At 33.7% G+C, this 27,181-nt stretch overlaps 2 protein-coding genes and 1 non-coding gene across 5 annotated transcripts; 1 reads left to right on the top strand and 2 right to left on the bottom strand.

The window, feature by feature from the left end:
• Nucleotides 1-849: 849 nt before the first annotated feature.
• TRNAL-UAA lies at nucleotides 850-932 on the bottom strand. Its single transcript has one exon. It is a non-coding gene; the product is annotated as a tRNA-Leu (tRNA).
• Nucleotides 933-1,053: 121 nt separating this feature from the next.
• Nucleotides 1,054-5,460, top strand: LOC113775101 (splicing factor U2af small subunit B-like). Of its 2 annotated transcripts, none has more exons than XM_027319842.1 (5): nucleotides 1,054-1,480; nucleotides 1,748-1,829; nucleotides 2,912-3,038; nucleotides 3,140-3,684; nucleotides 4,047-4,264. In XM_027319842.1, the coding sequence occupies exons 1-4, from the start codon at nucleotides 1,157-1,159 to the stop codon at nucleotides 3,681-3,683; spliced, it is 1,077 nt and encodes a 358-aa protein (XP_027175643.1). In that variant the 5' UTR covers nucleotides 1,054-1,156; the 3' UTR covers nucleotide 3,684; nucleotides 4,047-4,264. The 2 variants fall into 2 exon arrangements, with proteins under 2 accessions (XP_027175643.1, XP_027175642.1); XM_027319841.1 differs by lacking the exon at nucleotides 4,047-4,264 and adding an exon at nucleotides 4,959-5,460 and having other exon boundaries at nucleotides 1,055-1,480.
• Nucleotides 5,461-22,948: 17,488 nt separating this feature from the next.
• Nucleotides 22,949-26,621, bottom strand: LOC113774520 (histone deacetylase HDT1). Of its 2 annotated transcripts, none has more exons than XM_027319049.1 (10): nucleotides 26,471-26,621; nucleotides 25,469-25,539; nucleotides 25,171-25,388; nucleotides 25,016-25,038; nucleotides 24,880-24,924; nucleotides 24,583-24,788; nucleotides 23,862-23,930; nucleotides 23,674-23,764; nucleotides 23,427-23,547; nucleotides 22,949-23,340 (listed from the first exon to the last, which is right to left on the bottom strand). In XM_027319049.1, the coding sequence occupies exons 1-10, from the start codon at nucleotides 26,481-26,483 to the stop codon at nucleotides 23,277-23,279; spliced, it is 921 nt and encodes a 306-aa protein (XP_027174850.1). In that variant the 5' UTR covers nucleotides 26,484-26,621; the 3' UTR covers nucleotides 22,949-23,276. The 2 variants fall into 2 exon arrangements, with proteins under 2 accessions (XP_027174850.1, XP_027174851.1); XM_027319050.1 differs by having other exon boundaries at nucleotides 24,598-24,788.
• Nucleotides 26,622-27,181: the final 560 nt, after the last annotated feature.

Below are 27,181 nucleotides of genomic sequence, written 5' to 3'. Positions count from 1 at the left end.
TAGGAGTACCAAGCAAAACTAGAAAACAGCAATGAGAAAGATATCGCTTGAAAAATGCCCTTTTCCACCTGCCGAACTTGGAGACAAGGGGGCACCACTACCATTTTTGTTCAAGGAAATTTGGCTGATTTTTTAATATGTATTCAAATGTAAAAGACTCTGGATCCTGTCCGAATTTCAAGCTGGTAACCAGATACAATTGTTGTTTTGTTTGGATTAAGAATTATTTGCCAAAATTTATTTACTTACATCATCATTACAATTTCCAACACACCTTTTTATTTTTCCAATTACCTTTTTATCTCACATACATCACATCACAAAAAGTGCTACAGTAAAAATATCTCAAATAATTTACAATCCAAACAGAGTGGTAACGTGGTACTTCAAATGATAGAAAGTAATACATAAATTCTGATCCAAAAGAAAAATATAATTTTGCATCATGCCATGGAACAGATTTATTCCATCAGAGTCAACTTGAAAAAAATAAATATATCTTGCTTTTAAGTGTTTCTAAATATCAACCCTATTCTGATATTTTGTCCTTTCAACAGCTCATGACTAATTTCAGCAATTTATCAGCGGTGAATCTTTTCAAGTTCGTAAAGGTAGATTAATCGAATAGATGGGTGCTGGCTCTCCCAAATCTATGTCAACATACTCTAAAAGGCCAGAAAAAGGAGAACAACCTGGTTGATACTAGTTGCTTTTAATTAGATAGGTGATAGGTCCGTTAACCACACAAGTCCTTTTCTCTTCCAAAACTAAAAAATGTAGAAGTATAAAAAGAACTTAAAAGAGTAAAAAGAAACAATGCAGAAGAACTTAAAACAAAATGAGAAACAATGCTGGCTATGGGGCTCGAACCCATGCGCACTTATGTGCAGAAGATCTTAAGTCTTCCCCCTTAACCTCTCGGGCAAACCAGCCAGTTGGATATGGTGAGCTTTTATTTCCTTATAACTTTAGCTTTAAGACCTAACTTTGCTTTTCACCTCACGCGGCCCAAACAGAAAATTACAGCACGGTCCTGAAGGCAGAAGCAACAGCTACCAAGGAGATTCATAAAGCCATCAAGACCGAAAGAAAATTGGGAAATCCCGACTCGAGAAACATAAACCCTTTTGCTTCCTCGTACTATTAGTAAGTGGCAATGGCGGAGCACTTAGCCTCGATATTTGGAACAGAAAAAGACAGGGTAAACTGCCCCTTTTACTTCAAGATCGGAGCCTGCCGCCACGGCGACCGTTGCTCCCGACTCCACACCAAGCCCAGCATTAGTCCTACTCTCTTGCTCTCCAACATGTACCAGAGGCCCGATATGATCACCCCTGGTGTTGACCCTCAAGGCCAGCCCCTCGACCCTAAAAAAATCCAACACCATTTCGAAGATTTCTACGAAGATTTATTCGAAGAGCTCAGCAAGTACGGGGAGATTCAAAACCTCAATATCTGCGATAATTTGGCGGACCACATGGTAAACCCCCCCCCCCTTCCCCCCCAACACACACACACACAAACAAACAAAAAAAACCCCAAAAAAAAATCATTGTTTCGTGCTTAATTAGAGTGTAGGACTATCAAATCTCTCTCGTGTGTGTGTGTGTGTATTTTTTTTTTGTTTTTTTAAATGTTAGGGTTTTTGTGATATAACCCTTAACTTCAGATTCCTAGTTCTTTATGAACTGCTGGTGGATGGAATTTTTTGTATTCTGGGTTAACGAATTCGGTGATTTTGCTTTAGGTGGGCAATGTATATGTGCAGTTTAGAGAGGAAGATCATGCGGCCGCCGCGCTTCAGAACCTCAGTGGGCGATTCTACGCAGGCGAGTCTTCCTTTCTTAGTCATTTTCTTTTTATCATTATTGTTTTGACAGAATAGTTGTTGCTTTTGTGGTGGCCAAGCCGGAGGTGACTGTTTTTGAGGATTTCTTCCTTCTTTGATCATTATGAATGGAGATTTGATTTGTTTTGTTTTACAATATACTGTACATCTGCTCGGCAGTTTTACCTGGATATGTGGAGGTTTTTGAATGGAAGAAACTTACTTCTTTATCCGGAAATTTAGGATTGGTTGAGGGGAAGCTACTTAGGATCTCTCTTAGGAATACCTTTAGGTGTGTAACACCCTCCAAATGAATTTGGAGCTAAAAACTCAGCTTCAAATCACCGAGGAATGTTTTTGGCATTTCTTACTCAGAAGAGGTGTAGTGTTCAATCTCGGTTCTACTTGGTTGCTGACAGAATCAAATTTTAGCTTTGAATTCAGGTGGAACCGCAAGAATTAGTAAATGCCAAAACAGTTCCGCACATAAAGGGATATAATATCTCCTTGCTCCTAGAAAAGATATTGGAGAAGCTATGGATGGTGCTTCTCCTCCTTGCTGGGAAAGATACTGCCTACATCTGGCTTTTGAGTACCTAGTAGCTCTTGGCATCTTTTGCAAATTTTGTGCTCCATAAAGTTTTGATGTATGACTTCTAGCTTAAGTGCATAAGTTTATTGGGTTTCAATTTTTTCTCTAAATGGTTTACTCGGTTTCAAATTTATATGTTCAGAATACCATAATTAAGTTACCATGTCAGAAATGATTCAAGTGGTCGATATTGTTAGAGAATGACAGATGCATCACAGATTAAAGTTAGTATCTTAAGCTATGTATACCACGTTTTTAGTATTTGATTCCTTGCCAGTAGTTCTGCTTTTTGGGTGGAATCATATGCATTGTACATCTTGATTTCAAACTTTATTTCTAGGATTAGCATTTTTTTGCAGAATTGCAAAAAATTATGCTTGCTATTACCACCAAAGAAGTAGTCTTCTGGAACAGTGTTTTGAGTTCTTTAACCAAAAGTGCTAGGTGGTTGTCTTCTTATTTAACAGCTAATAGGTGTTTTGAAATTTTAGGCCGTCCAATAATCGTGGACTTCTCCCCAGTGACGGATTTCCGTGAGGCTACTTGTAGGCAGTATGAGGAAAATGTTTGCAATCGAGGTGGCTACTGCAATTTTATGCATCTGAAGAAGATAAGCAGGTGAGTTTGTCATTTGGTTCATTTTAAAACGTGGCTTCTGCCTTATTACCCAGTATTCTCACCATTGATCCATTTGATCCTTTTGCTTCTTTGTGTCGAAGAGAATTGAGACGCCAGTTATTTGGGAGGAGTAAGAGGAGGCGCAGTCGAAGTAGAAGTGCTAGTCCTCAGCGTCAGTTCAACTATGGGGAGCGTTCGCGGGGTGGTCGTGGTTTTCCTAGAAGAGGTGATCATCTCTCCCATGAAAGGAGCAGGAGGCCTAGAAGTAGGAGTCCTGGCCGAAGGGGTGGACGAAGCAAAAGCCCTGGGGGAAGGAGAAATCGGAGTCCTATTAGGGAGGGAAGCTTTGAGAGAAGGGCAATGATTGAACTATGGAACAAGGAAAGGGAACAGGAGGGGGGTTTCACTAAAAGTTATAACAGCAGTCCTGGGGAGAGGAGAAATAGGAGCCCAACTAGAGAAGGCAGTGCAGAGAGAAGGGCAATGATTGAGCAATGGAACAGAGAAAAGGAGCAGGCAGAATCTGCAAAAGGTAGCAGCAGTTTTATCACCAATAATGGCAGTGGTGGTGGTGGGAAGACGGAACATTCATCCAATGATGAATATCAGCAGCATCAAGAGGAAGATGGAAATCATGGTTACTGATGTAAGTTAATAATTTCTCATGCAGCATGTCTTGAGACTTTCTGGCCTTTTATTTTCACACGTACTCGGCTTAGGGGCTTCTTGAGAGAACAGCCTTTTTGTTAAGTTGGTCTTGATGATGCACTTTCCCCATCATCTGAAAAACTTGTGAATGCTTATGTTTCTTGAAAGCAACAATATATTATACTGTTTTGCCATTATCAAGGGTAATAGTATCTTGTAAAAAAGCATTTTTGGTTATTCATAGGTGCAATCTTAATTGTGTGCATTCCTAACTGAAATTTTTGCGGCAACAATCTGGAAGTAATTGCAAAGATAACCCAGTCTTCGAAAGTGGCTTACTGCTCATTTTTCACCGTGCAGGCAGGTTCGCTGCGCTATGATTTTCTCTGAAAGCAAAATTTCTTCCTCCCTCCAATTATATATTCAAGACCAAGACATGTTTGTCCCGGTTATAAGGGAAGTCCACCTTAGAACATGAGCAGTTCATGTTTGTACCAGTTATAAAGGAAATCCACTTTAGAACATGAGCGGGTGTGCCATTACCCTTGAAGTTTCCCCATTTTTCAGTATCATTACAGAAAAAGATTTTTTGTTTTTTTGGTGGGGGGTTGGGGGGGGGGGAGAGAAGAAGGGGGCAGGGAGCAGCAGCATGTGTTTACTGATTGTGATCTTTTAAAGATCACTTTCCTCTGTCTAATCTTTATCCTGCTTAAGCAAATTTTAGGACCAAATCTTATATAGGACATAACCTTTTGTATCTTGGGCAGGTGACTAGCTGTAGCTTTACATGGTATTACTCCACAGTTCATCCTACTTAAACTGTGTCAGAATGGCTGCACTATTTGTTTCTTAGTTCTCATTCTTTCACTCAGTGGTTGCAGTGCTTTATGCCTGTCCACACAACCTTAATAATGCTTTGATTGAATAAGAAAGTGGTACATCTCTTCCTTTTCTGGTCGCCCAATAGTAGTTTACACCAAAGTGGTATGTTTGCATTGGGTTCCTGGCTATGACATGACGTGATCTGATTTTCCTTTCAAACAACTGTTTTTGCGAAGGATATCTAAACCTTTTATGTTTTGGGACGGTTTGTCAGATTTATTGTGTTAATGACATCAGGTGCAAAAAACTATGTTTATGGCCCCTACCTGCTAGAATAGCAAGTACTGTTTTTGCATGCTAAGCGCTAGACAAATTTTGCAGGTACAGATATCCTTTCTTGCGAAGCCCCTGCCTTATCTGAATCTGGCTTACTGAGATTTTTGCTTGCAGGTCGTTTTTCCTGTCTAGGAAGCAAGTTATGCAGACTAGAAGCATTTCAAGTGAAGCAATATCAATCCACACCATGAGATTGTTGTTTTTTTTTTTTTTTTTGAAACAAACTAAAACATGATCCTTGCTGTATCATTAAGCATTTTTTAGGAATGTTCTTGATTCAAGTCAGTGGTCTATACAAATATCCTTGGTGATGGTAGTAAGCGGGCTTGCTTTCAGCTCAAGGATGTAAATTGATGGTTATTAGGTGATTTACTCGCGGTCGTGTGATTCTTCCGTACGACTCCGTTTTAGTCAACCAAATAGCTGAAACGGTGAAGTATAAGGTGATTTGCTTGCACGAATGCGATTCTTCTGTGTAACACCTTTCCAGTCGTCCAAATAGCTGTTTGTGTAGACGTGTACTGCTATATGTATGGATATAAGATATTTGTCAACCGCTTACATTTGTTCTATTTGTTTTGTTTGAAATATCAGTAGTGTATGTTATATGCGGGTTCATCTGGTTAACTAGATTACCATTATTAGAAATTGGTGTGGCCCTTTGAACTGTGTCACTGCTGAGACGCCCTCCTTCCTTAATGCTAAGAGCATTTGGTTAATTTTGGAACTTGATATTTTACATCTTGTTTTTTAGGAACGGCTGTGCTCGCGTGCAAGCTGCTTCTGTTGTATTTTTATTTTGTTTTTGTTCATTAGCGACCATCTTTATGATTTAGATAGATGACCATGTAAGATATAAACTACAAATATAAAAGTGTGAATCTGAGTTTGGTACAGTAGAATGTCGATTTGTCATGTACATCTTGCTATAAATTATATTGTCCGGTGTCCGGTGATCGCATTTGTCTCGACTAATTTGGAGTTGAGCGTTGTCTACTCTCTTTCTGGGTTGATTCTCTCGACATTCTTTTCTTCATCCACAAAATTCAAATTCGAGATTGTGTTGAAGGGGGTATCAAGTTTCTTGCCATAATATTAGTACCTGTAGTATTGATAGTGTGCACAATGTGAGCAGTATTTAGTCATTCGCGTTAAGAGATGTAGTGGAGTGTGAGGCTGGTGACCACCGAGATAACCACGAAAGTTGGTAGGGTGGGAGGTCAGGGATCAAATCTTGCCTCTCACCATTGGTCACGAAATGTGGCAAGCCACTTTTTCAAAGGAGTGCGCATTTGTCTGGGCCGGTAGGTGGTTCACTCTCCAGATCCCTCCTATACAAGTCTATTGTATCGACAAAAAAAAAAAGGGGTGCGAGGCTGGTGAGTGAAAGTTGGATTGTAGTTGACTGGTAATATGCTCCAAGTCTGGTGGCTTCTGTGTAATTTCACCTCTTGGCTAAATCCTATCGGTTAGGGTAAATTTTAATATGGCCCTTTAAAGCAGATCAAAGTGTCAATCCAGCCATTAAAAATTAAGATTTAAGTCACGATTAAACCTTCTAAGGTGGAAATTCTGTTCCCATTAAACCCTTCCATCATCACTTCACATTTTGTCAATAACACTTGACAAAATTTTAGCTTAATGTATAATTATACAAAGCTTTTGGGAACAATGGAGCAATCAACTTTTCGCTCAAAAAAGCTAAAAAGGATAAAATTTTACTTTTCTAATAGAAAAAGTTTTTGCCAATTACAAAACTACTATTATATCTTTCTAACTCATTTAAGTGGGGGATTAATTGCTCTAAGTCCCTTAAAATTTGATAAGATTTTACTATACTTTTAAAGTTTGGTCAAACGTTATTGAGTAGGTGAATATTGAGTTTAGAAGCGTCTCAAAAATTCAAGATACATTGGGCGCGAAATCCTGTTCCAACTAGTTTAGATCCGGCCCTCGTGTGCTACAAAAATTCAGGATCACCTACCACATTAGATTGTATGCAAATTGAATCAAATTCGTGCTGTCATCTTGTTAAAGTTTCAGATTTATTTTGAAGCTTGTATAGCAATTACAAGTATATGCCTCAAAATTGCATCAGAGACGAAACATTTGGGGTCTCAAACATGCACAACCTTGATTTATATAGCAATTACTTTGGCACTGAAATCTGCTCAAAAAATTGCATTAAGCTTCCAGAATGGAGATTGATCTGAGAAAAAAGCACTTGCGATTCTTAGACTTGACCGTGGACAATGACAGTGACTGATTTTAAGACAGGTATCGTGTACTTTCTTTCCCTGATATTCTAATTGTCCAATTCAGTAAATAATTTGTTGTATTATTTAATAAAGCCCTTCACCTGGAGCAATTTTTCATCCATGCAAGGCACATCTTTCAGTTGTGCGTAGGGGTGGCAATTCGGGTCCAAATCAGGTTCGCGGGTCGGGTTCGGGTCAACCCGTCAGAAAATTTGTTGACCCGAACCCGACCCGCGCAACCCGTGGCGGGTCAGGTATGCTGACCCGAACTCGAAAATGTCAGGTTGACGGGTTGACAAGTCGACCTGAAATGACCCGAAACTTAATTTTAATTTATTAATTTATCACTGTAATTTCTAATAATCAATTTCTCACAAAACTAATTACATAATCAAGTAATAAAAATTTAAATAAATAATTTCAAACCAAATCTAAAATAAATAAAACACCGTAAAAGTGTTTTATCCCAAACAAATATAAAATAAATTAAAATAGTATAAAAGTAAAAAATAATATAATATATTATTTGTCCAAATATAATAATTTCAACTTCACACAAATTAAATAAATTCATTTAGGATTAAGTAATTAATGCCTTTGAAAAAAAGAATAACTTAGTTTAGTTAGATAAAATTATTTTTATGTTTATTAAATTATTTTTAATTCGTAAACGGGTCATATCGGGTCACCACGGGTTGACCTGAAATCGACCTGTTTTCTTTTTCGGGTTCATCGGGTCCAACCCGATTCTGACCCGAATTCCCGAAACCTCAACCCAAACCCATTAATTTCGTGTTAGGTTCGTGTCGTGTTTTCAGGTCGTGTCGAAAATTGCCACCCCTAGTTGTGCGCACTCTCTCTCTCTCTGGCCTATGTAAGGTACATCTTTCAGTCACGCACCCCCCCCCCCCTTTTCCAGCCTCGATGACGCTTTGATGCGTAGAAACGCATTGGAAATAATTCATGTCGCTTCAAATCTTCTGTCCCTTAAAGAATTGCCAGCCACATCGTTGTTTTGTGTCAATTAATTACGTGACTCATTTTAATGATCATCATATCCTAATTGTAATTTTGCTATAACGCCTCCATAATCTATACTTTGTCATATATACAGCTAAGTTGTTTTTTTACCCTTGGGTATCCATAATTTTTATGGCCTCGATTTCAAGAGATACCAAGTTAATAAAGCAAACTTTTTCAGCAAAATATTTGTTTGGACAGTAGATTATTTGGCCAAATATATTTGGTGACATCACCATTACAATTTTCAATATATCTTTTTATCTTATCAATTACCTTTTTATCTCACATATATCACATCACAAAAAGTGCTACAGTAATTATTCCAAATAATACCCTATCCAAACAAATAAATTGGAAATTGTAATGGTAATGTCACCAAATATATTTCAAATAATACCCTATCCAAATAATACACTATGAATTGTGTTGACTATATTCCCACAATCTTTCTAGTTAGATTTAATTAGAAACTACAAATTATTATTTTTTTTCATAATCTTTAGGGGAAGAGTTGTTTAGAATAATGGAGGGCAAGCTTTTTTTTTTAACCGCTAATCACACAAAGGCAGAATCCTTTGACATACAAAGAGATTCGTGAATAATCAAAAGCTTGATTGATTTACATGAGAACGTGAAGAATGGAGGAATTTTGCTTGGGTTGTGATTCCTATTATCTATGTTTTATTTTACATTGCGTCATGAAGGTGTACTCCCATTATTATTTTGAAATGAGTAGAAAAGTGATAATTTCGGGATTCTTATTCTATAGTTACGCGGCAGCAAATCCTTGAAGGGACAGAGAGGAATTTGAGGATAGGGGATTTACAATTCTATACATTTACAATTAGAACTATAGGCTAAATAAATTTAGATTACTCTCTTGTGTAAATAGAGTACTACCAAAATGCGACCAACACAATCATTGTTTGAGTCTCGTATGGTGATTATATTTTTTACAATTTATTATTGTTCAGAACAGATGGGGAAAAAAAAAAAAAGAGACACTTCCACCTTAGCACAATTTTGGCAATTACGATTCTCTCCATTAGTTTTCTCTCTATTATATTTCCCACTTATTTATATATGTAATTTTATAACTCTATAAATTCATTTAATTGTGTCATTATTAGTGTTCTGATTCCTAGATAAATATACTAAAAATGATTTTCATTTGCAAATATTTTGACATTCAATTCACAAAAACATTTAAATAGTGAAAAAGAATTAAAATTGTAACAAATTTTGTAATGATTAATTAGAGGACAAAACTTGGTCCATTTCACCCAAAATTTTATGCATATCTAATACAAGTGACGAAATATATTATGAACGGTGTTTATCTTTTAAAATAATCTTTAAACTGATTTTATTGGGGTGAAATGCAGAGAAATTCTCTCCAATGCAATGAAAGGGAGCCTAGTCCCAATTGTAGAAGGTGCCATTTAGATTTCAAGGGAGATATAATTGTTCATTAATTTATTGCTATAATCATTCTGGACTAGTTGACTGGGCCTTGATCTCCACAAATTTTTTGAGTTGGGCTCAAATATAAACCAAAGCGTTGAGCTGACGTTTTAAAGCCCAAATTCGTCAAGCCGATAATCGGTACACTTTACTGATATCTTTATCAAACTTTTTAATTTTTTTTAATATTTCTTTCTTCTTTTTGAAAGGGATGGCTCCGCTTGATTATTTCTTGTCTTATCAGGATGACCCGCTTGTTTATTATTTATATTGTCACCAGAAACATAGAATTGCAATTTAATAGTTACATAACTCAACTGCTAGTGCTATAGCACAAACCCCGCAATTGCACGAAATAATTAGGTACCAATGAAATAAAAATAAAAGGCCCAAAACTGCAAACCCAAAGGTTAATGAAACAGCAGCAAAAGGCTTTCCTTCTTCGTAAAATTTCTTTTCTTTTTCTTTTTGTTTTCTTTCTTTTCCCTAAAGATTAGTTAGTATAAAAGACAGCTCACCCTTCCGAAATCTTATCTTTGGACAACTAATCACATTGATCAAAAGGTTTAAAAAGCAACACCTCATCACTTTTCTAAAAATTTCATCCCAGCCCTTATTCTAGTTTTTAGGGTTTTGATTCCATATAAATACTAATGACAGAGGTTTTAGAAAGGGAGGAAGAAAAAAAACAATTGGGAGTGGCGGCTGAAAGAGAGAGAGAGAGATGCAAGAAAAGAAATTTTTCTGTAGATTTTGAACCAGGGCTGATCGAGAAACTCTGTTCATGGCTTGATCATTTCTTTTTTTTTTTGGATGTTCTATAAATGCAGTAGAAGAAATTTTATGTTGAAAGTTTTGTGAGAAAACAGCTATAAGGCCACCAAATTTAGTATCAAATTTGACTAAAAATCAACCCTAGCACAACTGCAGCAATCTTGTTCTTGATTTTTCACGAGGATTTGCGCCTTTTACGGGGAATTTTCTCTCCTGTCTCGACTTAGGTAAATCTCTGTAAATAATTCTAACCTCCTCTCTTGGTTGGTTTAACGTTTTACATGTAATTTTTCAAGCCATTATATGAGTTTCATGGGTTGAAATTTTAGATCTTGTTTTCTCATAATTTTTGGTGCTTAATGAACTTGTTTGATATTTAAACAAGCCCCTGAGGCTGCAAGGATCATGTTTGTAGTAAAATTCGACCATAGAAACTCTTGAAAACATTTTTCAGCGAGATTTCGGCCACTAGGCCAGAATTTTTTCAGTTTTCGATGGGTCAACGTTGAAGAGTCGCTCCACCATGGCTTCTTCAGGAGCGATCTCGTCGACCGAGAGATTTCCTATTCTATATCGATGTTCCAGTTAAGGCTGATTTTGATGTGGTAGTGAAAGTTACAATGGAAGGAGAAAGGTGTTTTCTGCACGTGCTGGATAAAGCCCTGGAATGTGAGGATGGGAAGGAAAAATACAGAATCATCACGAAGAGAATAAATTGTAGCCTAGACTCATACATCGTAGCCAAACAAGGGCGGATATATGATACCTATGATGTGCTATTGCTCGAAATTGCCAAAAAAATACGGCAAGGATAGACAATAATTCCAACAATGTAGGTCATATATCTAATAATTTCTATTAATCTGATTTTTTTAATGTTTAATGTTAAAACAGTCCGATATTCTCTTGATCGGATTATACTGACCGATATTTTCGGGATCTGATTAATCTGATTATTATATATTTAAACTGTGCATTATTTTGATTAATATGATTTTTTTTTATATTTAGTCTACAGCAAAATCTTAAGTAACCTCCTAATCCCATGATCATTTTTTTTTCAATCTAAAGATTTATTCATATACATATCAAATACTTACTCAAGTAATAAAATTGTCCTTTGACGCGAGAGTCAATATTTTTAAATAAATATTTTCGATTACACAACACTTCATATTCTTGAATTATTTTGTATACTATTAATTCAAGTATTATTTTTAAGCGAAAGTCGATATTTTTAGATAAAAAGTTTTTGTTACTAACTACAAGAACCATTAAAATAGAAAAACTCTTATTCTTCTTCTTTTTTAAAATTTTTCTCTAAAGTAAAGATAATAAATAAACATTTTCACAAAAGAATAATCGTAGGATGAGTATTATATTTATTGATCATGTTTAATCACTTAACTTACAAAATCAAATAAAGAGAAAAAATTTCATCAAACAAACAAAATTTAGGCACAATTTTCTTCACTTTAAGAGATATACATTCTTTAAAACATAAATTATAATCACATAATAACATATTCCAAATTAAATAAGAAATGAATTTCTATAGTCACATATATTCACTTCAAAAAATAAAAAAATTTTGAGTTACTAATAGTTTGGAACTTTTACCCTTCAGATGAAATTGACAAAATTTAAAAAAATTTTGGGCAAATTTAAAAAATTATTCTCAATGTGTAAGAAAAAAATCAAAATAAAAAAAGTAATACTCCTCTATTATAGTGATTGAAATGGCGATAATATGAAGTTTACAATCTATTGTCCGCAATTCTACAAATTTTTATGAGGTTCGCTTGAAACCATTAGTACCTAAAACAAACTATAAATGTTCAATTAATGTAAAAGTTATGACAAAGGTCATAAACATCATAAACAAGTAAGCATCATAAAATGTCATCGTATAATAAATGTATACATGGAAGCATCATAAACAAGTAATATTTCAACTATTTGAATCATCTAATTATGCTTAATAGCATTTCAAAATCAATTACCATTTTGAGCATAATATAGGAATATATATATAATTGAAATATTGCATAGATCAGTGCATTCCCACTTTTGATTATATAAACATGTTTAGAGATGGTAAATAAGCATAATGGAACTCATAAATATCAACAAATAACATCACAATTTTACTATTTGAAAATTTCTAAAAAATTCAAGAAATGTTCAAATGGTAACATTCAAATTACCAAATTACATTTAAAAAAACTTACCTCAAGTGATGTTTGTTGATGCAAATAATGTTTAAACCCTCAAAAATTTCACTCAAAATGACTCCCAAATGATTGAATTTCAAAATTAAAAACCCTATGTTCAAGAGATTCAATCCAAAAGTTGAAAATTTTTTGGATGATTTTAATCAGTGAAAGTTATTTCAAGGGATGTTTGAGGTGTTTGTATTTTGATTTAAAAGAAGAAAAATGGTTAAAAATAAAAATTTATTAAAGTGTGTTGTGTGTTGGTGCGGGTTCTTGAGGAATGAAAATGAAAAAATGAAGAACAATTTCGAACAAGTTTTTTAAAGACAAACCCTTAGGATCCGTGAGATAACCTAGCAGATCCCCTCCCGGATCCCTGAGGTTTGTACTAAAGTGCAGATTTATGCACCTTAGTCATTTTTTGCACAACTTCCTTATTTTTCGAAATATGATTTAAATCACTTTTTAACAAAGTTTAACACTTCAAATAAATTTAAAATGATCCAAACGTAGCACCCAACCCCATTTCATGAATCATAAACAAATAAAATGCAAATTGAGGAGTTAACTTCTTCATTTTTCTTAATGCCCGTCAACTTTGAAAAAGTCACTTTTGGCTTAACTTTTAAACCTACAAAATAAACATACAAATACACTTAAAAAACATAGAAGAAACATACTAAAGCTGTTTTAAACTATTTACTATGTACATCTCTCAAAAGAAAGTTTGCAAAGTTTTAACGTTAAATACAAAATTCACCTATATACAAATTCAAATCTCCAACTTATACTATTAGCCTCTTCTCACCCCGTCCTCCACTCCGATAAGGAAAACAATTAAAGATTGAGATAATGTCCAGTGACATTTCAAGTACATTCAATAGTCCAACAGAATCACAAAGTTGAAGGGCAATTAGCCAAATAGTTCACTTCCATAGTTTTTCTTTCTTTCTTTTTTACTTTTCTTTCTTTTGTGCTCCTTTCTTTTTCTTCTTCTAAGATACTGCATCTTAATTTGTTCAACATTCTGTTGCCACGTCATTGTTGAATCCAGCTTTAAACTTTGTTGTACACATCATGAAGTCTAAGCACGAGGCTCCACTGTACACTAATGCCTTGGTGAAAGATTGTCGATCATTATGCTAGAATTTGCAAGTACTGATATAACACACTTATAGAGAGAGAAAAAAATGTGCTAATTTTTGGACAAATTTAAAAGTGAAATTCGGCCATCACTTTGTTAATTGTGACCAACGTCTTGTTGGATTAGGCTCACTCCTTTTGATAGATATATTAGGAGATATTGGGAGTTGTGAGATCCAGATAAATTTATATAGTTTTAATTAGTTATTTCTTCTCTACCACAAAAAAAAAAGGGAGTAAAATACACGCATTTGGATGTCCCTCCCCACCTTTAACTCCTGATTTTATCGACCATCAAGAAACTAAACATATATTTACTGACAAATGATTATAGAAATTAATCTACATAAATTTCAAATCTATATCTATATAAATTTGAGAAGGGATTTTTAGCAACTAGCCTCCACAAATCTTCCCACTACCAATTCCATTTTTCTAGCATTTCACATTTAATTTAATTTATAAAATATATTTCTCTTAACTTCCACATCTACTCTTCACATTTGAAATTGTTGGTTACTTTTTAAAATCATTGCATTTCAAATTGTTGGTTGTTGGTAGATGTGCATGTTATCCTATTTGAATTTCAACCGATCACGTTTCCGATTACCTTGCGTTATTTATGATTCTACTCCAATTAAAACTTCTATAAAATCGTAAGAGATAACAAATATAACATCCTTTCATACTTTCTTATTAATTTAAATAAGTAAGATTATTTACACTCCATTTTTATTATGCACACTTCAATAATCATTTTGAGCATATAGTTTTCATTAATTAGACTATATGATAAAACAAATGGTCGAATTGCAAATAATAAAAATTGGAGTGCAAATAACATTTTCCTAAGTAAGAAGTGGCTTCCATGCTTTTCTAATTTAAATAAATAAGAAGTTGCTCCACTTATATAGGAATTTGGTTTGAAGTTTATTAGTGGGAGGGTAAATAAAGAGAAAACATTGTCAAATTTAGTAAAAGTAAAAAAGTAAATGATAATATTTTATTTTTAACTTAATAATCCTAAGTAAAAGAGCAAAATCATATATATATATATAATAAAGTCGTAATCTCATTTTTATCCCTTTATGTTTTTTCTTTCCTACGTGACTTAACGAGACGGCAAGTAGTTTCCTACGTGGCTTGCTCCTTTTTTGTTTAGATATATATCAATTCTTATTTCCTATAAGATTTCCTTAATATTATATTATTCTTATTTCATACCCAAAAAAGGAACTGGAAAGTAATGCGATATAAATAAAAGAGACATAACTATCTCTATTAGATATATCTCTAAATTCATGCCAATAATTTGTGTACTGCATAGGAACCGAAGTAAATGAGAATTGTTATCACTACAAGAAGTATAAAAGTAACTAATTTCAAAAGGAACCATTAATAACATAAGTCAATATCTGATGTTGGAAAAAGGATTCTTAATAAATTTTATTATTAAGTGTGTTATCAAGACATAGTGCATAGCACGAAATTTATGGAAAAGAAAAAGTTAATTGAATCCAATTAACTATAAGTATTTGACGCGTACGGTCAAATATAAATTCCTATTTGAGCACGAGTTTGTAAATTCTTATAAATCCGTTCGTTGTTAATCAAAACATGCTGGTTATACTCATTGCTAGATTATAAGATTCACAATACATCTCTGCCCAGATGGCGGGGAGTATTTAGTGTGTGGACCCACACCATAGGAGTCCATGCACTTAAAGGACTCGATATAGTTGAGGTGGTCTTTCAAGATAGATAAAATCTGTCTTGAGAACTCACTTTTATTACCTATAAGAATTCTTAATATTATAGGATTCTTATTTCCTACCCAAAGTTATGTACTTTAAACAACTTAAATCAAGATAAACCTATTTTTAATGTTCTTATCAATATCTCTTTATATTCTTATCAATTCTTATTTCTTATGCCTATACTACATATAGCCTCTAATATATTGATTTCAATTATCAAATTCATGGTTAGGTATTTTCAGTGCAAGCGGTTGGCACATTAAAGCATCGATTTTGGATTTTCACTCCTCTTGATTATCAGGTACATCTACTTTTAATACACATTTTTTTTTTAAAAAGGCATATAAATCTTCAATTGTAAAAGTTTAGTAATATATCTCGAATTATGTTTTTTTTTGTTTTTTTTTCTATTTTTTTTTATGAACACATAGGATTAGTAATATATCTTGAATTAGTAATAAATTTCTCTTATATTTCACATATTAAATCTCACATAATATTTTTACCTTTAATTTTGATAAATCATTATCAAATTGGTGGAACCGACAACCAATACCAATCTGAAGCATCTTCTTCCCAAATCTCAATTAATATAACAGATTATTCTAATCAACAACATTTCAATACATTTCATATGAATCATTCATCAGAAAGTTCAACAAAAGCCACAGAGGAAGAAATCCTCATAAAAAGATTTGCATGAGAAGGTAGATTTAATATACTATTTTATTTTCTTAAATTATAATCTTTATGTATTGTTATACATAACCTTGAATGCGATAAATCATTTATTTTTTTATACTTAGTTATCCTACTTTGCTATCATGCAGTGATAATGAAAAATCAATAAATGCTGGTTTCACAGACAAATCAAGGAGAATATTCAAACAGAAGAAAAAATAAAAACAAGTTTTTGAAGAGTAGAATATTATTTGATACTATTTACTGCACTTTTTTTAATTTATTTTCAAATTTTTGAATGTTATGATATTGTCGAATGTTATTTTTTTCATTTTTGAATTATTATTTACTGAATTAGATGTTCAAATTTATATTACAATTCGCATATAGTAATATACTTAATAAAGGTTATAATAAAATATACATTAAGTTTGTATTTCATATTGACATTTTTATAAAACTAGTGTGAATACCCGTGCTACGCAGACAAATCAATAAATGTTGGTTTCACAGACAAATCAAGGAGAATATTCAAACAGAAGAAAAAATAAAAACAAGTTTCTGAAGAGTAGAATATTATTTGATACTATTTACGGCACTTTTTTTTTTATTTTCAAGTTTTTAAATGTTATGGTATTGTCGAATGTTAATAAATGCTGGTTTCACAGACAAATCAAGGAGAATATTCAAATAGAAGAAAAAACAAAAACAAGTTTCTGAAAAGTAGAATATTATTTAATACTATTTACTGCATTTTTTTTTTATTTTCAAGTTTTTGAATGTTATGGTATTGTCGAATGTTATTTTTTTCATTTTTGAATTATTATTTACTGAATTAGATGTTCAAATTTATATTACAATGCGCATATAGTAATATAATTAAGAAAGGTTATAATAAAATATACATTAAATTTGTATTTCATATTGACATTTTTATAAAACTAGTGTGAATACCCGTGCTACGCATGTGCTGATATTATTAAAAAAATAAAATAAAAGGGTGAATTAAAAAAGATTAAAAAATTGTACCAACACAATTAAAATATAGTATCTGTCTAACAATAGTTTGAAATATGATAGAATGTGTATATTATTCAAAATTTATCTTTTTTCAGAAGATAGATTCTAAAAAAGTAATAAAAATTTATATTAGAAAATGAATAATATATGAATAAAAATGAATGTAATTAAGTGTTGTTAAAATGAAATACTTACAAATATTATGGATTCGATTTGATAATCTTGTATGAAGGTGCGAACACTCTTCACACGAATCAACTTTTAGTACGAAAGTCAAAATTGGTGATTTGATTAATTCTATTAAATTTTGTGGAATGCGTATTACAAATGAAAATACACGATCTTTGCATGAATTGATTCGTTGGTTGAACAACCTATCACCATTGTCCTGAGAATTAAGTACGTGCGAAATTCAAAATTAGTGTATTTTTTTTTTACATAGTTTATAAATAGCATTATAAAAAATAAACATATATCAAGAAATTTCACCTTTTTTGTAATTCTCCGAGATAAGAAGCATCACAACTAAATATGAATCGTGCATGTCTGTCCTGTAGATTGAGATGCATGTTACCACTGGAATCTCTGATTTGTATGTTAACATTGTACCTGTTTGACAAATAAAATGTTATATACAATACAGAAAAATTTGTTGAACTTAAAGGTACATGAAATTAATTATCTAACAACAGTATCGACCATGTCATTACAATGCATACACACTATTTTTGAAAAATGACCTTTACATGGTTGTCCATAATTTTTGAATAACTTATAGAACATGTTTTCTATGTTAATGTTCTGAATGTAAGCAAGTATTCAAAAATATTTAACCTAGTAAGAATGAAAGAAGGTATAGGTTATGATTATAAATTTAAAAAATTTGTGCAATAATTAAATTAAATAGAGTAAGTTTACCATATGCATGATTGTATATTCGGATATCCATATTCTCTTTGAATTTGCTATCAACAATGCTTGTGATGTTATAAAATTGTTTGATCTCAACCACGTAACTAACTTTTGAGCACATGTATCTTTTTCAAACCTACAATTTTTTGAAACACATGTTGATAAGAGTATGAAACAACATTAAAAGTTTGATGTAGTGTTACTGATGGAACTCACCAACTGCGCATGTATCGAGCAAAATTTAAATTGTGATTGATATACAATTTGCTAGCTCCAATTGTACAAAGTGATGGTCCTACATAGTATGGTTATATTCGTTAAAAAACTATTCAAATTATATAGAATATAAGTAAAAGCATTTGATTTACCTCTGAAATTTTGTACGCAAATACCACACGCTAGTAAAATATTATTTTTTGTAATAGACTGATATTATAGGATTTGTAGTATATTCAATAACTTGATACTCAAATCACTGATGAGACAAAGTTTGTCTAAATAAGTTTTACAGTGTCCTAACTCCTTGCAAAAGAAAAAAGCGCTAAATAGTTCTAATTGGTATCACAAGTTACGGCAACGTGCCAGTAACATCTGGGCCTAATTTTTTTTTTTTTTGGCCAAAATCTAGTTCTAATTGGTTTTGCTTTTTTTTGATCATGTCATATGCTTCCGAATTAAAATTGTATTAAAATAGCATGTGAATAAGCATTTGTCTTTAATTAAGGAGTAAAAAAGAGTTAAAATATAAACAACAAACTATAAACGGTTTATGAAATAGATTATGAAAAAATTTTAAATTTTAAATTTGACTAGTGATAGGGTTGGTTATAAATCAATACTTTTTATGTATTAAAATAAATACAAAAATCTATAACTCACTACTTGTTACGTTCTTGGAATTTTTTTTTAGGGTTAAATATAGTAAGCCTCTTAACTTTAAATTTAGCTGCACTTTGCCCCCTCAACTTTACATTTAGTTGTACATTTGTGATTTTTTTGAAACGTGATTGTAATTGGCAAAGCTCATTTGTAGGAGTGGTTATAGGGTTAGTGTGGTGACAAATATTTCTTAATTATAAAAATGTAACATTGTATTAAAATAGCATACGAATGAGCATTTGTCTTTAATTAAAGAGTAAAAAGGATTTAAAGTATAAATAACAAACTATAAGTGATAATATGAAGTAGATAGTGAGAATGTTTTAAATTTTAAATTTGATTGGTGATAGGGTTGGTTATAACCCACTATTTTTTATGTATTAAAATAAATACAAAAATCTAGAAAAAAGAATGAGAAGTTTGGAAGCCATTGAGAGGGTCTCTGCTAAAAACCCCTTCTACAATACATATAGATATAGATTGACTAAATAGTTTATTATTTTTCAAAAATTCCCGTTCAACGAACGGGTACAAAACTAGTTAAATATAAAACAAAAAAGAAAATAATGTCGTGGATTTAAAAAATCAAGAATGATACCATTCATGAAATGTAAATTGTGAAATCACTTAATAAAAAACAAAGTACTACTGGCCTTTTAACGTGGATTTTTTTTTTTGAAATATTCATTTTTGATAAAAAAATAATGATAATAACAACATCAATTCTACCAAAAAATTTTAAAAAGTAACATTATAGTTTAAGAGAAAAATATAGAACATTCGACTCTAAAATACTACTTAATTTGTATATATCTGGTCCAAATTTGACCCTGATTAGATTTGAATAAGAGCGCAAAATCCAAACACTAAGGATAACTTTTGGTATCATTAATTATTTTATGTATTCTTATTGCTGTCTTCATATGTAAATATGTATTTGCTATGTTAAAAAATAGGGCAAAAAACACCAGCGGCCATTAAACTATTGTCAGGATCATGTTTTGGCCATCAAACTATTTTTTGTCAATAATTGGTCACTGGACAATTTAATCAGTAAATCCGTGGCCATTTCGTTGATAATGACTCTTAATTTCTAAAATTAGCAGGACACGTGGCAAAGGACAAGGACAATTTTGTCCAACAATTTGCAAATCAAATGCCACCACTTTCTGCTGCCGCTGCTCAGTCAATAAGCCAAAACCCAAGTCCAAGAACCCCAAGAATCAGCTTTCCGACGACAACGCCCGCCGGATTATCAAAGCCAAAGCCCAGTACTTGAGCCAGTTGAGGCGCAACCAAGGCTCCTGGGTTCAGACTCCCAAGTGGATTAAGAGGACCCCTGAGCAGATGGAGACGACAGGGATGTATAATCCCACTGATTGGCTCTTTTTTTGTTGCTCGACTTATTTAGTCAAATCCTTGTACTCCTGTGAACAGCCATCAACCATCGTTCCCATGGCGCAGCCGGCTATAACGGCACCTATTCTTCCGCCTATCAAGGCTGAACACGATCCCAATCCACCACCTCCGCAACCAGAAACTGCCACCCCTATCAACCAAGAGCCACAACCCACCACCATCACTTCCCTCCCATCTCGACCATCACAAACCCCGTCATCTCCTCCGTTGGTCCCATCTTTTCTCAATTCAATCACCTACCTCCGCGATCTGTCCGCCGCCCTTGAAGCCTTCAACAGTTGCTATTACGACCTCCAAGCTCACCTCGATTCCATTAATTCCGCTCTTGATTCCCAATTATCCCTCCAAAAATCTAATCTTTCCTCCCTACCCGGTGAAATTTTACCCATTATTCCCCTTCCTCCGCCTACCTCTATCCGACCGCCATCAAACCCTTCTCCAGTAAAAGAAAAAAAAAAGGAAAAGGAAAATCATGTCAATCAGAGCTGGAAAGCCTTTGTACATTAATGTCTAGCAGAGGGCTTTGGAAATACATGGTAACTAATATTGGAGAACCGGATAAACTCCGGAAAGAAGTTCCAAAAGCATTGGAACTCTCGCCTAATCCGGCAAAATTGGTTCTGGAATACTCTGGGAGATTTTTTTTTGCAAGGGAGTAAAGCTTATACTAAGGATTCCCCCATGATTCCGGCGAGGGAGGCTTCTGTTTTAGTGTTAGAGTGTTTTTTGCTGATGGAAAATGAGGGTGGCGATGATAGAGTGATTAAGATTGAAAAGGCGACAAAATTGTCCCTGTCCTTTGCCACGTGTCCTGCTAATTTTAGAAATTAAGAGTCATTATCAACGAAATGGTTACTGATTAAGTTGTTCAGTGGCTAATTATTGACGAAAAATAGTTTGATGGCCAAAATATGATCCTCACAATAGTTTAATGGCCGCTGGAGTTTTTTACCCTAAAAAATATATATATTGATAGTAGTACTTGAAGATATTATAGATATTATCAATTTTTCATCTCTATTTTTAAATACTAATAATTGCAACCATTGTAATCAATTTTCAATATGATAGGTAAAGTTAAAGATATTGGGTCGTAGGGATATAAATAGGTTGGGTGCGGGGGAAGAATGGCGAGAAGAAAATGGTGAGGAGTTGAAAAGTGGCGAGAAAGGTTGAAGAAGAAATGTTGGTTATAAGGATGGACGGAGAAGGAAGAGAAGAAGAAAGAGGATTGCAGGGATATGATAGAGATGACAAAAAAATAATAATAATAATAGACAGAATGGTACAATGAGAGAAAATACAAAAGTCGTAGGAAGCATATGATGACTAACTAGCGGATAAGAGAAGAGGGAAATGATGGTAATTTTTAATAGTTTTGAGAAATCTAAAAAAATATATATTACAGAGATTTTTTAAAAATATACGTTAAAGTTTATGAAAAACTTTAATCTAAATACAGAGATTTTTTAAAAATATACATTAAAGTTTATGAAAAACTCTAATCTAAATGCAGTCAACAATTTTAGCGGTACAAGATAGGAGAAAGATTTTTTTTTTCTAAAAATAGCAGAAAATAAATTGATTATAATTATTTTTTTATATTATAAATTTTGATATATGAGTATAACATAATATTTTTTGTCGAATACTACTAGATTGATTTTTTTTTTAGAAAACTCTTCTCACTTTACCACCCACCCTAACTCTCTCCTTAAATGCGTTCACAATTCCTCTATCATATAAATCATTAAAAATTAAAATTTTGTCAACATGTTAAGCATACACTTCTTTAAAATTTTTAGTATATATATATATATTATTTTGTACCACAATATATAAATATATATAATATTATTTTGATTTGAAATATAATCTCGTGCATAACACGGGTCAAAATACTAGTTAGGAAAAGCAATGAAGCTTCCGGGATTTGAATCCTTAGGGAAAGCTTCACTTATTTGAATTTGCCAAAAGAATGAAATGAGAGCTAATGGCAGTTGCCTCATAACCTACCAGCGTTTTATTTTATTTTTTATCCAAACTAGATTTAAAACTTACGGAAAAATTCACCAAACTTTTACTGAATCAAGCCGCCGTGCCTAAATTAAGCACCATTAGGACAAGCACAATAACCTTGCCCAGTGACTGGGGGCATCCGAGAATGAAGATTTGGCCATCTCCGAACATACACCACTAAGACGAGCACAAATACGCCCCTCAAAGGCACAGACAAGACAACTTACCAACGAGCAAAATTTCCTTACTAAAAGACAGAGACAAACACAACTATCAAACACCACTTGAGACGAGCACAATTACTGTGCCGAGTGACTTTAAGACATCCTTCTTTGATATAAAAAAACATGGACAAATGGCTCTCCACGTTGCAAATGCAGATATAATAACCCAAGGACTTCTTTTAGGCAATTCCAGCCATCCAACATGCAGTCAGTACTTGCAGTATTTGCCAATGGAGGCATTCTCTAAATTCTGGGAGACACAGAGAGACCCACGCAACTAGAGCTAGTGGAAAGCATATAACTATTGAACAGTGATGCATAAAACTTTGCCCAAAATATCAAGGCATTTGGAACTTCAATTAAGCAAACCAAAAACCATCGCGAGGGGTAAAAAATGTAAGTTCCATAATCCATTTTGATCTGCCACTGGTACCCAAACAACCCCCCCCCCCCAACGCCGTGCGCGGGGAAACAAAAAAAAAAAACACCCAACCCAAAACAAAGGCCGCAGAGAATAACATGTAATAAAGCAGAACCTAGCTAACAGCTCTCAACTTTACATCAGCTGAATCAGCCTACAAATAGTTTAAAAGTCTCTTCCATTCCATCAGGTCTTTTAGGCCATCATTTTGAGAATCCTACTTCACTTTCCAGCACTGTGTTTTGCCTTTGTGTGGGATTCCAGAGCATTTTCAGAGCCAAATGCCCTGTTAGGCATTACAAGTGTGAAATTTCTTAATACCAGAAACAGCAGCGCCTACCCAAATGCAAGTCACAAAGCAAAAAGGTTTACCTGCTGCATGTCTTGCAATTATGCGACCCACCTCCAGATTTTGGAGTTTGCTGATTTTTGTTCTTCCCAGCCTGTTTTGCAGGATGAGGTGTAGCCACATGCCCACTACCCTTCTTGCCATCTACACCGGTAATGGAACAGTACTTGAGAAAGGGTATCCAGAACATAAAAAGAGACCACTCTGTAATACATGCACAAGTGCAATAACAAACTAAAACCGTAACTGCACTAAGAGCAAGAAAAAAACCTGTTTTTTGAGGAGTTGTCAATTTAGCTTTCTTATCAGGACCAGGTGTTTTGACGGCTGACTCAATAGCTCTCTTCTTGCTGATTTCAACCTTCAAAAGCAAAGATAAAACCCAACAAAATATTTAATTGGTATACCCATGCTCCTTAACCCAAAACATTCAAATATTACATATCAAGGACTACTACCTTCTTTGGTGTCTCTTCATCGCTTTCATCTGACTCATCATCTCCATCAGTGTCACTCTCATCCTCATCCTGAATAGGGAACAAAAATTACATAAATTGGATGGACCAATTGCCATACATATTCTAAGCAAGAGAAACAAAGACCAACAAATTCTAAGAGGCCAAATCATAAAAATAAATAAATAAAATCAAGGCAGTGCAAAAAATCAGAGCAACTACCAACGGATTCTAGAGATTGAACCACGTAGAACAATAAGCTAGTAACTGTCAACCCAAAAATGCTACAGCTCCTATAGCCAAAATGGAAACTTACATTAATTGAAAAACTAATACTGCATATTTCCTATACAATAACATGGGTGATTTCATGAGGAGGCAAACCACATAAGATGTTGCCAAAAAGACAAGTAATGAGCCTTCCCCTTTATGCATCAATGTAAAGAATCTAAAATGGCTCCAGTTAGGAGCAACTAAGCCAAGCCAAGCAATCATTTTCCATACTTTCCTTCCCATGACAAGTGACCTAGATATATATCGTGTGCCAAATGGGATCATGGAATAATCAATTAAAGAATTTAAAAAAACAAAGACATACCAACTGTTCACCAATCTCAATCATAAAATATCTCATGTCCCAAAAACGGTCAACTGATCTACAATGTAAAGCCCTATCAAATAGAGACAAAAACTACCACAGATGACATCAGAATAAACAGATAACCTTCAGATTTAATACCTCATCCAAAGAGGCATCATCATCTTCATCACTAGAATCATCATCTTCATCACTGGAATCATCATTTTCATCACGTTTAAGGAGATCCTGATTTGGTTCCACAATCTTCACCTTTTGCTTAGAATCCTTCTCAGCTTTAGCCTTTTTATTGTCAGCAGGTTTGTCTTCCTTAACCTTGATCTCGGGTTTACCTGAAAATTGAGATGACAGACTGGAATATATCTGATTTTATAAAATTCAGTATCTCATGATCATAAAACAGAAACACCACTTTCTACACACCATTGTTTGCAATTGTAAGTGGAATCTCCTCTTCAGAATCAGAATCTGAACATAAGATACAGATGTACAGGTATTGAGCACCCAAAAAATGGACAAAAATAAAATCTTTATACAAAAAGGGAAAGACTATACTAACCAAAATCACCCCCATCATCCTCCGTGGCGAAAATAATCGAGTCAAGGAAAAAGAACATGGAATTTAGAATCCAACAGAGTCAAATGGAAAAAATTTGTGATAATATCATCTTGTAGGAAAACTAAGATAGCCCAAATAGCAGGTGCAAAGGATATTCGTCAAAAGGGTTGTTAGCCCTATAGCCATAGAAGTAGACACTTCCGCTTTTCCAGTTATGTGATAACTCAAAATTTCTGTCAAATACCAAGTCAAATTGTTGCTGAGGGAGTTTCTCAGAGAAAAGTGTTCCAAGAACAAGCCTCTGTCCATCCACATTCACAAACAGACAGATGGTTTCATTCCCTTTCTCCTTTTTAACCTCACCAATAGAAGCCTGCATAAATATATCCATCCATTGAGGTTCAATTATCAAAAACAAAAGATTAATCTCAAGAAGTTATTAGTAATCTATACCTGTGAAAGATGCAGAACCATACCCTCACCAGGCTCAACCTTGAAAGGCTCTCCACCTTTAACCTCAGCAGCTGGATAAAAAGCACGTCAAGTTAGATTGGCCATGTTATGTTGCCGTAAAAAACAATAATTACTTATGCATAGTAAAACTAAACAAAACTACAAAAGAAAATCAATCTGTCTGCAAGACAGGACCAAACCATAAATTGTCATTCACAGGGCATTAAATCAAAGCCCATATAACGCTCTAAAAAAATCAAATCGTGCTCCATTTTTTCCATAAAACACATCCAAGTGTAAATTCTAGAATACACAACCACGTATAAAGGTCTTAACTGCAGCATTATCTTTCCAACAGAAAAGCTTGTGTGTCACACTCAAATTAAACCACCAGCTAGTCAAACTCGACTGTGCATTGATACCAAAAACGCCTTGTACGAGTTCAACACAATTCAGAAACGGAGGGAAGCATAAAAGACCGTCAGTAACATAAATAAAACAGTATTTCTGTTATAGCGTAGAGCTAATTGTGGACATTTGAATTGTCTCTCCCCTCTCGAAAGTTTACGCCCATAATAACAAACTTTACATATATAATACAAGACTAAACTATAATGTCGCATTATTCAGTATAAATTAGTACAACCACCTTTCATAAGCAATTAAAAGATAAAGATGCTCCATTTTATATGTAAGAAACGAAAGTCTATTTTCAGACAATTCAGCCAAAGAAAAACATATAAAGATGTGTCGGTTCATCTTTACATAACGTACAAGCGCGTATATACATGTATGCCTATACGATCAAAACCAGAGCATCAAAACCGCCACCTAACACCGCAAATACAACTGAGAAACTACTTCATCAGCCGTAGATAAGTGAGCAGTCAGCGGCAGTTAAACGAAAACAAAATTACACCAGAAAAGAGGGAAAAAGAAGAAACCAAAAATAGATAAGAAATATGAGTTGAAATGAAAGGAGGAAGGGAAAAAGAGAGTTACCCCAAAACTCCATTGCGGATTTGCTAAGCGAGAGACGGATAAAACGAGACGAAGAGAGAAGGCTTTAGGGTTTAAGGGAGAAGTGGAAGCTAGGGTTTTTGTGAAAGTGAGGCAAAAAGGAATTTCCTAGGGTTGATTCGTTGGTGGTGGTGGGGATTATATATAGAGGCGGAGGAACGGGATTAGACGTGATATCATGCTGCGCGGACTACGGTAATTCAAAATGTCTATAGTGCTTTACTGCTTTTCCATCAAGACAAGAGGAATTACTCAGTGCCCGGATTTCATTTTTTGTTTTTTCCTTCTTTTTGCCTTTTTAGCAAGCTGCTGCTATTTATTTTGTTAATCCTGTTAATTCCAGTTGTATCCTTTTATTCGTTCTATTCATCAATACAAAAAATAGACCAGCAATTTGCGCTTGGATTGCTATTTTTTGAAATTTTTATCAAAAAAATATATATTATAATAATTTAATTTATGTAAAATAAAAAATATATATATGAAAAATATAATTATAAAAAGCGTAAAAATTATTCACCCCTAACACAGTCATGGACCTAGTAAAGATGAGGACTGTCTTGTATTGCGTTTTGCAAATCCACGCCGCGCCAAAATGGGTTGGTCCAATGGGACAAGCCCATTAAAATGGGCTTTTCGAATGACGATTCCGTTTTGCATGTTCTCGGGGACATTAAATGGTGACAAATGAGA

The sequence above is a fragment of the Coffea eugenioides genome, chromosome 6, assembly GCF_003713205.1.
Source record: "Coffea eugenioides isolate CCC68of chromosome 6, Ceug_1.0, whole genome shotgun sequence".
In the NCBI taxonomy this organism is placed as follows: Eukaryota; Viridiplantae; Streptophyta; class Magnoliopsida; order Gentianales; family Rubiaceae; genus Coffea; species Coffea eugenioides.
This window is presented reverse-complemented; position numbering and strand designations above follow the sequence as displayed.

Excerpts from the sequence above, each read along its gene's own strand:
- LOC113775101 (XM_027319841.1), top strand. The coding sequence starts at position 1,157 with ATGGCGGAGCACTTAGCCTCGATATTTGGAACAGAAAAAGACAGGGTA. Across the intron at positions 1,830-2,911 it reads CAGTGGGCGATTCTACGCAG|GCCGTCCAATAATCGTGGAC; the intron begins GCGAGTCTTCCT and ends TTGAAATTTTAG. Across the intron at positions 3,039-3,139 it reads CATCTGAAGAAGATAAGCAG|AGAATTGAGACGCCAGTTAT; the intron begins GTGAGTTTGTCA and ends TTTGTGTCGAAG.
- LOC113774520 (XM_027319049.1), bottom strand. Across the intron at positions 24,789-24,879 it reads ACTTACAATTGCAAACAATG|GTAAACCCGAGATCAAGGTT; the intron begins GTGTGTAGAAAG and ends CTCAATTTTCAG. Across the intron at positions 23,765-23,861 it reads ATGAAGAGACACCAAAGAAG|GTTGAAATCAGCAAGAAGAG; the intron begins GTAGTAGTCCTT and ends TTGCTTTTGAAG.